This window comes from Chinchilla lanigera, unplaced genomic scaffold, assembly GCF_000276665.1.
Source record: "Chinchilla lanigera isolate Chin_1 unplaced genomic scaffold, ChiLan1.0 scaffold00013, whole genome shotgun sequence".
NCBI lineage: Eukaryota > Metazoa > Chordata > Mammalia > Rodentia > Chinchillidae > Chinchilla > Chinchilla lanigera.
Genome location: NW_004955414.1, coordinates 25,727,309 through 25,739,430, shown reverse-complemented (window position 1 = coordinate 25,739,430; position 12,122 = coordinate 25,727,309). Strand labels below are relative to the sequence as shown.

The 12,122-nt window shown below is 36.8% G+C and overlaps 1 protein-coding gene across 1 annotated transcript in view; it reads left to right on the top strand.

Annotated features, from left to right (window-relative positions):
• Positions 1–12,122, top strand: part of Sbf2 (SET binding factor 2) — a gene marked incomplete at its 5' end in the record, with an annotated part of 381,407 nt that overhangs the window by 105,938 nt on the left and 263,347 nt on the right. Inside the window, 3 exon segments of the mRNA XM_013511938.1 lie at positions 6,779–6,901; positions 8,158–8,268; positions 9,533–9,638. Of these exon segments, the coding sequence (XP_013367392.1) occupies positions 6,779–6,901; positions 8,158–8,268; positions 9,533–9,638 (340 nt within the window).

Here is a 12,122-nt window from a genome sequence, read left to right as displayed (position 1 = left end):
ACAAACATGGAGTTTATCTGCTGTTTTCCCATCTTTCACAAAAATGTATTATCTTTTCCTTGAAAGATAAAGGTTAGCATAGTAGTATTTCTCTTAATTATGACATTTTTAAGTCAGTCCTAAATATTCTTCATATTTTTGTAATATACCCAAATACTTGAGTAGGGTAATATAACAGTTGAAATGTGAGTTAATTATGTCTTGGGATAAATGATGAATGAAAACATTTTTTAGTGGTAGTGAGCATAGTTTTCAGATTATCCTGATTAATTCATTAATTCTAATTTATTCAGTAGATATTAATTGGAGAATAAAAGATGTTTTAAAGAGGTATTGAGTCAGAATTATTGAAATAAAAGATGCCAAAATTGAAAAGCTTTAAATTATGATAAATGAATATTATCTTCTCAGAGATGAAAAAAATCTGCTGCAAACTAATGTATTTTATCAACTCTGATAATGTCAAAGTAGGCAAGGATATTTGGTTCAACTATGTAAAATAAAAATGGAGAATTAGGTTACTTAATTTTATTTTAAAAGTACATAAAAACTAAAAGTAGTAAAACTAAATGGACAGGTAGTTATATACCTTGGTTATTTTCTTGCTGTTGAGATCACAACACCTACAAGTTAAAGGAGTATAAGTTTATTTCAGCTCACAGTTTGAGGAGGTTTCAGTCCATACAGTGAGCTGGCTTCAAGTCAGTGTGACAAGGCAGAGGGGCAGAGCAAAGGAGAAACAGTCCATGGCAGGGGAGGCAGGAGGCGACAGTAACAAGCAGGCCTCCCTTTCCTGTTTATCTCATCCAGGCTACAAGCTTCTTGGGTGATGCCACTAGCACACTCAGGGTGGGCCTTCTCATTATCCACACCCAGAACTGTGTTAAACCAACCAGTGGACTAATTTTGTACCACACAAACTTAATCCCAGTATCACACACCCTAGATCCAGCCAGCTCTGAGAAGCTCTACCTATAGTGCATGAGACTTTGGGAGGACATCTAGATATAAGCCATAACAGTCTATATTACAATTCAAGCCAGTCACAGTACAAAGTATACTACTTTTCTGTAGCTTGACTTCTTTGGCTTCCCTTATTGTTAGATTTCTCTTTTTTGCTTTATCATTACTTCATGCTATTCTGAAAGGATCTTTTAAGCATCCTGGTTCACTGCTGTGGCTTTCACTGATTTCTCAGAGTTTTTCAGGCATTTTAAATATACACTTTTAACTGTTGCAATATTGTTTTGTACCAGTTGCATTTCTTTTTAAAACCTTTGTTTCTCCTAGCATTTAGGGGAAACTTAAATTTCCTGACAGAAAGGGTTATTCCCCATCCTTCTATAGTGATACCCAAAAACTTTAAACATTTAATATAAAAATACAAATATAAACATATCAGAAAATAATCCTGTGATCCAGAGTGTTACAGTTTGGATCTAAAATGTCCTCCAGAAGTCTCCTGTGTTCCCTAGTGGGGCTTTTGGATGGTGATTAGATCATGGGAATGCTAAGCTTCATCAGTGGATTAATCCACTGATGCGCTCATAGTTGAATAAATATACTATTAGGAGGTGGGGCCTTGTTGGAGGAAGTAAGTCACTAGGGGTGGATAAACTGAAAGGGTTCATTCTTGTCCCCAGACCCTTCCTTTCTTTCTCTGCTTCCTGGCTGCCATGAGGTGAACAGCTTCCCTCCTCTGCACTCTTTCACTATAATATTTCTCTCTCACCAGAGGCCAAAAGCAGTAGAGCCAGTCAGTCATGGACTGAGACTTCTCAAATCATGAGCCAAAATAAACCTTTTCTCCTTTAAATTGTTACTCGCACGTATTTTCTCAGAGCAACAACATGCTAGCACACAAAGACATTTATAGTAAAACCTTCCAGACCTTTTCCCCTCCATATTTAAAGTATAAACCCATTTTTTTTTCTTGTCTTTTTTGAGACAGGGTCTTACTGTACAGTTCAGGCTGGCCATGAGCTCACTTTGTAGCCCAGGCTGGTCTTGAACTTGCGACGATCCTCCTACCTCACCCTCCCAAGTGCTGAGATTACAGGCGTGTGCCACTATGCCTGGCTATAAACCCATTTAATACAAATTTACCAATACACATAAACACACTTTCTATATTGTCCATTTTAAATGTCTCAGTTTATGTATTGATATATTCTTGTGTCAATGTATTTATAATTACCTAAAGCTGCTTTTATAGCCATTATTTCTAAATGTTTGAACTTCTTGCTATCTTTTCATTGTTGTTGTTGTTTAGACAGAGTCCCGCTGGCGGTTCAGACTGACCTCCAATTCACTTTGTACTCAGACTGGCCTTGAACTCACATTGATCTTCCTGCCTCATCCTCCTGAGTGCTGAGATTATAGGCTTGCACCACCATGCCCAGCTGTTTGCTATCATATTTTTAAAAGGAGTGGAACTCACATTTTTGAGCTTTTTATATGTGTACATTGCCCCCTGATTACTTTCCACTCTTTTGTTCTGTCTCATTTCACTAATTTTTCTAATCTCAATAAATGGCATTACATATTGTCCATTCTGGTTTCCATTCTAGACATCACAAATCCTGTTGACTGTACTTCAAAAATAAATCTTCAGTCCTCTCTTTCTGTCCCTCCCTATTAGCACTCTACCATATGTCTTGTCTGAACAACCAGCCTTCTTTTTTCTATTTTGGCCTCTTTACAAGCCACTCAGCATCAGAATAATCTTTCAAAAACAGAATTAAAAGCCACGAAAGGTGGTACATATCTCTAATCCCAGCATTCAGGAAACTGAGGCAGGAGAGTTGAAAGTTTAAGGCCACATAGCAAGACCCTTTCTCAAAAAATAAAAATAAGAAGGAAACGATTATTGCTTAAAACTCTTTAACAAATCCCCCAGGCGTTTAGAATAAAAACCCAAGTGTCTTTGGACTCAAAGCTGTAGATAATCCAGTCACAATCTATCATTCCAGTATCTTCTGCAATAATTTTTCCCCTAGCCAATTAGACTGTGTAGTTTGACTGCTTTTCTGTTTCTTAAACTATACTCAGCTCCTTCCTGACTTAGGCCCTTTGCATTTCCCTTTCTGTATGTCGGTAAGTTTCTTCCCCCTCCCTCCCCCCAGGTTTAGTATCATCTACAGTCTTTCTTGATCTCTCTGCCTCTTTTATTCCTCCGCCTAGTTTTTCTCCTCCTCTTTTCCTTAACTTCTCTCTCTCTTCCTCTTCCTCTCCCTCCTCCTTCCCACAAAACAGCAAAATAAAACAACAAAAAGTGGCTTGGGATGTAGCTCAATGCAGAGGCTCTGGGTTCAGTCCCCAGTACAGAAAAGGCAAGAAAAGAAATCAGAATTTTGTAAGCCTTTTAAAATCTAAAACCTTGATTTGATGAGGGGCATTCTAAAACAAAAGATGCCTTATCATTTTACTCATAACTATTTCAGCGAGCTGGACGTGGTGGCACAGGGCTGTAATCCCAGCACTCTGGAGGCTGAAGCAGGAGGATTGCCATGAGTTTGAGGCCAGCCTGGGCTACATAGTGAGTTCAAGGCCAGCTTGAACTACATAATGAGACCCTGACTCAAAAAAAAATCAGAAAAAAAGAAAAAGAAAAAAAACCCCTATTTTAGCATATAGCATATATCTCTGATAAAGGCTGTTATTTACATTACCACTCTGCCATTGTAATAGTTAACAGAATCAATTGTGATGCGAATGTGATAACCACTACACTACGGAAACAATCCCTAACAGAATCAATTGTAATTTTGAATAATTCCTTAATGTCATCAAAATATACAGTCTGTATTCCATTTATTTATTTAGAGACATAGTCTCACTGTGTAGCTTAGGCTGGCCTTGATTTCACTGTATAGCGTCTACTGGCCCTGAACTCACAGGGACCTCTTCCCTCAACCTCCTTAGTGCTGGGATTATAGGCGTATGCCACCATCCCTGGCCTGAAGAACAGCTTTTAAAATTAACCAATACATTCTATTTAATATTTTGGTCAAAGTAGTTTAATGGTCATTTATTTGAAATGGTTATTTATTTACTTAAGCTGTCTTTTAATAGTACTCTGGAGCATTTATCCCAATCTCATAATAATGTGGATAGGTTTATTGCTCCAAGAATTTCAGTAATTCTTTTGTCATTTTGAATCTGTTAGTAATCCACAAGGAATATGATTCATTATGTGTGGAAATCTTCCATAAATTCATATTCGTCACATTTTTATTATTTCTGAGGATTCCAGAAACCAACCTAAATTTAGTTTTCACTTTGTAGCAAATGAAAATCTATCAAGAGTGTATGGACTGTATCATACATAGGAATAGTTCTCTTTGAATATTTGCATTACTTGTGCAACTAATAACTGGTTGTACTGCACTGTAGTAGAAACTAAAGAGGTTCTAAAGGAAATAAAAAATATAGTTCTTGCCCTTTATGACTGGGAGCAAGGGTGTCCTTTGGTAAAGTACCCAGAAGGGCATTCTAAGAAAATTTAATTCTGCATTTATGCAGGGAATAGATAGATACTAAGCATCAGCTAGGTTTCCAACCCTTATTTTAGGAACTGGGAAATAATCATTGAACCAAAGACAGAAATGCTGGCCTTTATGGAGCATAGTCTAGTGAGACAAACAGATAAACAGAAAAACCACGGTTAGTAAAATGTATAACACGTTAGGTAATGACAAATGGCATGGAGAAAAAAAGCAGGGAAAGAAAATAAGTAGTGTTAGACTCCTGCAGCTTTAAGTAGAGTGGCCAGCAAAGGCTTATCAGAGTTAGGTGTTTGAAGACCTAAAGAGGATGAGAGACATATTTGTTATGAGACATGTCTGTGGACAGAGGATTCCAAAGCAAACAAGTCGATAAACCTGTAGGGATGGGAGCATGCCTCGCATGTTTGAAGAGCAGCAAGGAAGCAAAGTAGAGTCCAAGAAGAGTAAAGGAGATGGAGGGAGGCTATCATAATAATCCTCATAAGAGATTATGGTGGTTCCCAATATTGTGGTAGCAGTGGAGGTGGTGAGGAATCAGAATTTGATGGCAATTGGATATTGTCCATGGATATGGACAGGGCAGTATTGGCAAACCTTTTAGAGTTTTCAGTGATACAAACAGCCCACTGTAGCACCTGTGCCATAGGTTTACCACTGCTTGTCTAGCAGTTCCCCCAAAGAGGAGATGGGGACCTCTGCAGTACACCTTATCCGTAGGGTAGGTGATGGGTTCTCAGACTTCTGCCACAGTAAAACGATTTTCAAGACAGATTACTGAAAGGCATAAAGAGGTTTATTAGACAGAAAAAAATACACACTCAAGATGGGATGGGTACTGTGAGATTTCAGTTGATGCCTATTAGTAATTAACTGGAGATATCAACCAGGCAGCTGGGTATAGCATTTTGTGGCTTTTGGGAGAAAGTTTGGCAGAAGAAATCACTATAAGCAAGCTTGATATATTGGTAAACTCTGCTAGAAAGTAGGAGAAAGAAAATATTAGGAAAAAAAGTCTTCAGGGAGGAAGTTAAGTTGTAAGTTGAACCTTTGATTAGTGTAAAGGAAAGACAAGGAGAGTCTAGTTAGGAAGTTGTCCTAGAATCTTAGAATATCTAGAAATAAATCTGAATGCTTTTTTCTTTTTAACCTTTCCTCCTTTTTCTGCCTTGAAACTCTCACAGTATATCATAGTCTTGTCCAACAGTAGTTGCACATAAAATACTTGATTCATAAATGAGACAGAATATGACATTACCTAGTTCAAGAAGGCTTTGAACTTTTGACAGTGTCTCATTACCTAACTCAGGTTGGCCTTAAACTTTTCGTTCCTCCTGAGTCAACCTCTCTTACTGGGATTACAGCCATATACAACCACTCCTGGCTTTTCAGGTTTGTTAACCAGCATTTAGTTGTGGAAACTTGTGTTTTTTAAGACTGACTTTCTTTCTTTTTTCTTTTTCTTTTGGTGTTAAATTCTTCCTGAAAGTTACCATTTTTGCCATTTATAATCATGCATTTCAATATTATTAAGTACATCCTGAATCTTCCCTTAGTATATGAAAATGTTCTCCCTTCTCAACATACCAGCATTGTTGCTTGTGAGCAAAGCAATTTAGAACTGATTGGGCTTTACTCTAAGAGCACTGAGCATTCTACAAGTCTTAGAATCCTCATTTGACAGATTGGGCCAAGCAGAAAAACAAAACTGACAATTATTACTCATTTCTAAAACAGATTTTTCTCATCTCTTGAAAACTGACTTTACGCTTATGTGTCATTTTTAATTGTTGTGGTCACTACTTAAAATAATTTTAACGTGTCTTATTTTACCTTAAAGCCAAGCACAGTGGCACATGTAATTTCAGCTACTGGGGTAGCAGAGGTGGAAGATCACTTGAACTCTGGAATTCAAGTCCAGCATGGGCAACATAACCAAGCCTCTCTTTCAAAAGGGAGGAAGAGAAGGAAGAGAAGGAAGAGAAGGAAGAGAAGAAGAGATGGAGGGAGGAAGTAGGGAGGGAAGAAAATGCTTAAAGTTGGGGTACACTTATCAGGAGCTTAAAGAACTTTTAAAATGTATTTAAAAGTTTACTTTTAAAAGAATACTTTAAACATGTTCTTTGCTTCATAATTTCTTTGCCTAATTTCTGCAAATTATGCTTTAATCAATTTTGGATTTCTGTAAATTATCTAGAAGGTGTGTGTCTTGTATTTCTTCTGTGAATTATGAATGCAGGAAATTCTGTTGATTGCAGTGTTGCTTTTTCTAGGGAACAAAGAAGGAAGAGATTGAAGGTGAAGAGGAAGTGTCTGGTTTAATTCAACCTGCAGAAGTGTTTGCTCCCAAAAGCCTGGTGTTGGTATCCAGATTAGATTATCCAGAAGTTTTTAGGGTAAAGAACTCATAGTGATCATTATTAAATTATTGTGTAAATCTATTTTGAATGCATAATGATATGTCCCTTGTATTGAAAATATCATTAAATTGGTTTAGTGACTGATTGATAAAATTAGCATGAACAGAAGTAAATTCATGTTGGGTAAAAGGAATACTTGAGTAAATTAACATGATTCTTTACACCTCTAAGGATATAGTGTTTATCCTTACATCAGTCTCACAATAATTAAATCCAAAAGTTACAAATCCTAAAGAGATAATTTAATTACCTGTAGCAAATTTAAAATACATTAGTAATTGCAACCTTGTATATGTTTATTCAATTTATAAGTAGTTAGAGTGAAGTAAATAGTAGGATTACTTGAGATTTTTAGACTTGAGATTTTTAGAGATTTTTAGACGATTTTTAGACAAACGATCATGAGCATACTGTTACCAATATATCTTTTTTTTTTTCTCCCCTGTATTGGGAACCGAACTCAGGACCTTGCGCTTGCCAGGCAGGCACTGTGCCACTGAGCTAAATCCCTAGCCCCACCAACATATCTTTAAAATATTGTTTATGTCCAGATTTTTTTCTTTCTTAGATACTGTGCATTTTCAAATTTAGGAAAAAATTTATTAGTAGTTTATGAAAAACTCTTCCAGAAAGTGAAATAATATAGTCTAAAAAAAAAAAGTCCAGATTTTAGTGACAGTAGGTAAGTCTTCAACAGTTACTAATTTTTCAGAGTGACAAATTTCAGTAAGCTGAATCATAAAGATTGAATTTTATCTTCTGTTTACCATGTGCCTTCTTCTGTTAATCTTAATATCTTCTCTGTTTTGCTACCTTCTATTATAATTCACATAAGTTTTCCATTGAGTAAATTTATAAGAACCATAAAATAAGATCAAATACCTAATTTTTTTAATCTTTCAATTTGAAGTTTTGCAGGGTAAATTGAAATAATAGGGAAAAACAGTAGAACAAAATTAGTTTTAGCTCTGCATGTTGGTTAAAGTACTTATCTGAGCACAGGCAACTGTTTTACAAATTAGGGCTTTCTGCTTTATATTGAAGCTCATTAGGGAGTCCTGGTCCTCAAGGAAAATTTAATAAACTTAATGTTTGTTGCTTCACATTTATTCCATGTTCACTGTAGAATATACTTTATTGTGTTCAAAGAGAAATTTTCCAGGCACAGATATCATGCAATTTAGTTTTAGTGCTTTTTCCATGAAATAACTGTATGCATCTTCTCTTTGCAGGCTTGCCTGGGTCTGATTTATACTGTGTACGTGGACAGTCTGAATGTCTCCTTGGAAAGCCTCATTGCAAACCTTTGTGCCTGTCTTGTCCCAGCAGCTGGAGGGTCTCAGGTAAACAGAATAGAGAGTCAGATGGAGAGTGACTACTCTTTCTGTACAGTAAATTGATGAGAAAGGGAGGGAAAGAATTCTTTAAATATTTTTTGTTTTAAAGAGGATCCTAGTTAAGCATTGTTCCTGTGGTTTACTTTCTAGACACATAAGATTCTGTTCTTTTCTTAGGTTGTAAAGTTAATTTTAACATAGAATTCACCTTTCATATAACATAATTAGAAGTCATATTTTATGTAACTTGAACTTTGTATTTTCTGGACATACACTTTCTTAGACTGAACTTTTAAATGTACTCTTTCACTTTGCTTATTCCTGTATATAGTTATCCATCATTTTTATTAACTTAAAGTAAAAAAGTTTGACAAAAATTATAAGACAACAATAAGAAAACAGATTTTTTTTTGGTGATATTATGTCCACTTCTTACTAGATCCCTTTATTTTGTAGGTCTTAAGAGTCTTACATTTGCCTCTGAAATAGAAAACTAAGAATCTTAGCTGTTATGATATGTTTATTATTTCTAGAGTAACCATACTTTAAAAGGATTTGGGACTTAGGGTGTAACTTATTGGTAGAGTGTATGCTTAGCACCCACAGGGCTCTAAGTCTTAATCTCCAGCATCAAAAACAAACAAAACTCTTTTCCTTTAAACTGTTAAATCGTTAGTTGATTATTTATTTTCCTTATTTTTATCTACTATTGAGGAAAGGGGGCAGCTCCCTAAAGGTCACACTGTCTTCAGTCTGATAGATACATTACATATAATAAAATGGTCATACATTTTCCTTGCCCTTTATCTTTTTAACTGTCCCTTTCTTCTCTTAAGTTGTTACCTTCTTTTCTTCTTCCTGTTCTCATATTTTCTCATCTTCTTCCTGTTCTCATCTCTGTTACTAGCACAAAATATTAAATGTGGATTTGGTCAAAGTTGGGTTTAAACTTTAAAGAAGCAGAATTATCATGTGGGCCTTTCCTAGAGTTACTAAATTTAACTCTTTATTATTTTTTAGTCAATTGTGAATGCAGGTGACTTTTTTGTGTCTCATTGCTATAAATTTTCAACTTTGAGTTGCTGAATTTTTTTCTACCATTTTTGGTGTATACAAAGCTACTTGAATGTTTTGGATTATAAGTTATTGCCCTTTAAATCTGTGAATTGGCTGTCGTGGTCATTTGCTCTAAAATTAAACTTCAAATGGAGTTTTATTTTAAGAAAATATCTAAAATCACTTCATAAGTGTACATTTCTCCATTTTTCAGAAGCTGTTTTCCTTGGGTGCAGGAGACAGGCAGCTGATTCAGACTCCTCTACATGATAGTCTTCCTGTCACAGGCACTAGTGTGGCTCTCCTGTTCCAGCAGTTGGGTATGTCTTTTCTCCCATTTTCAGTGTCCTCTTGTTAAAATCTATTAATATTTTTTTAAAAATGTATATTATGTGGTATAAATCAGAAAATATAAAACCACTAACTATCTCTCCCACCTTGAAGAGTACGGGGAGGAGATAAGAGTGGAGTTTGCTTCCCAAGTTCTGGATGTTGAGTAGAAGGCAGCCTGAGGGACATTTTTGTGTCACTTCATTGGGAACATAACAGTGAACTGGCCTAAGGTGAATATCTGGGAGCTACTGAGAGCAGAGAAGTGGGATAGGGAGACAATTTCTGTGGCCTGCAAAGTTTAATGCAGTTGTAAAAAGGCACACAAGCCAGGTGTGGTGGCATGCCCCCATAATCCCAGCATTTGTAATCCCAGCCTCGGGAGGCAGAAGCAAGAGGATCCCTATGAGTTCAGGGCCAACCTGAGCTACATAGTAAAACCCTGTCTTAAAAACAAAAAGAAAAGAAAAGAACAACAAAAAAGGCACACAAATTGAGTCTTATTCTTCAGGAAAGAGAGGTCTATTCAGTGTTGTCGCTTTTCAGAGGGCTGCTTGTATATTGGCGAAGATTTTGAGGAATTAGAGCCATTACTCTTCTTTAATAGGAATATGAAATAGTATGTTACATTGAAACACAGTTAACTGTTTGGTTTTAAGTTAAGCAAACCATGTAACCCAGCCATTCCACTCCTAGGCATTTACCCAAGGAAAATAATAGTATGTGTTTTTTACACAAATGTCCACATTCATTTCATTTATGTAGTAAAAAATTGGAAACATGTTTATCAGTGGTAATGGATAACTGATAATGGAAATGGATAAAACAAAATCTGTGGTTTTTCCATAATAGTGGAATAAATTATGCAAAGGAATGAATTGCATTGATGCATACAATATAGATTAAAATGAAAATAATTATGTTAAAGAAAAACCACCAGGCAAAAAAAGAATGTATACTTTATGATTTAATTTTACTAAATTCTAAAAATACATTCTAGGTGGGACTTACAGGGAGGGAGAGAGGCCTTTTCCCCATACTGGTACCTCACAGGCCATGTGGGAGAGAAGAGAGACCCCACCCATCTCTGCTTCAGACACTTGCACTTCATGTGCCCCTGTGGTAAGGAGAAAGTCCTCACCACACCACCACTGTCAACACCAGCTCCTTATAGCCTGAGCAGGAGAGGAGAAAGGCCCCACCACATCTCTATACAACACCAGCATCTTGTGTATCCTGAAGGTGAGGAGAGAGTGCACCCTCCTTCCCTAATCACAGGCACCTCATGTACCCTGCAGTATAGGGCAGCAGAGGTGACAACCAAAAGATTAATCTTATACACAAAGAGATGAACACCCAGGATGACAGTTTTGTTCCAGGACTGATGTATTACCCTGCTGCAGAAACTGGATAAGAGACAGCCATGGGAGACAGGCTTGGAGAGGGTAAAAGGTAGACAGAGATCTCCTGAGATCCTGTCAGAAGCTCATCTCAGGCCAGGAAGATCACAAGGCAGGTATTCTGTGGTAGGAGGACAGGTTTGGGGAGTATAGTCTTTAGAGAGGGTAAATCTGAAGGAATTGGAGGTTAGTCTAAGTGGTCTGCTTGAGCTTTTGTATTGCTGTGTATATCCAGGAGAAATTAGTGGTTTAATTCACTATAGGTCACTATAGTAAATACAGGGTTGCCTAAGTGTTTACATTGACCTTTTTGCTCTAGTTAAGGTTGTTTTCATGAGTGGTTCTTAGGGTTTGTTAGTATCCAGTTCATTCTTGATGCCATTGTAGTCACGGACTTAACTACTATAGCCAAGGTAACATAATTGGTGCTGTCAGTTGGTTTTATCTGTATGCCAATATTTGAATTTTCTGAAAGTGATAAGTAAGACTGAGGTTTATTCTTGCAGAATGGGGTACTGGACCAAAAAAGCTGCAAACCCTGGCACAAAAAAAAACTAATTAAAAAAATAGAAATACGAGAAAATGACAAAAAAGTGCCTCCAAAACTTCCTAACTTCCCCCAAAGCTGATCATCAGGGGGTTACACAGAAGTGTCTGAAGGGGTATCAATGGAGGTAACAAAACAGTTCAGTAAGATCCTTGGCAAGTTCAAAGAAAATAGTAACTAAACAAAGAATGACCCAGGCCAGGGATATAGCTTAGCAGCCCAGCACTTGCCCGGCAAGGGCAAGGTCATGAGTTCAATTCCTGGTACCACAAAAAAAAAAAAAAAAAAGACCCAAATGAAACAAAAGATCAAATGCTACAAAGAATGGCTTTCGCCCCAGACGGCTCACTTGAGATGTTAGTAAGAATTGCCTCCTCAGTATTCTATAGCCATGACGAGGAGGAGGCCAAGAAGAGAAAACAAAGAGACCGAGAAAAAGCAGCTGCTTTTGCTGCAGCACTAAGAGAAACAGATCCCAAGTCTGATTCCCGGGGCCGCAAGAAGAACTCGACCACTGCATTCATCTG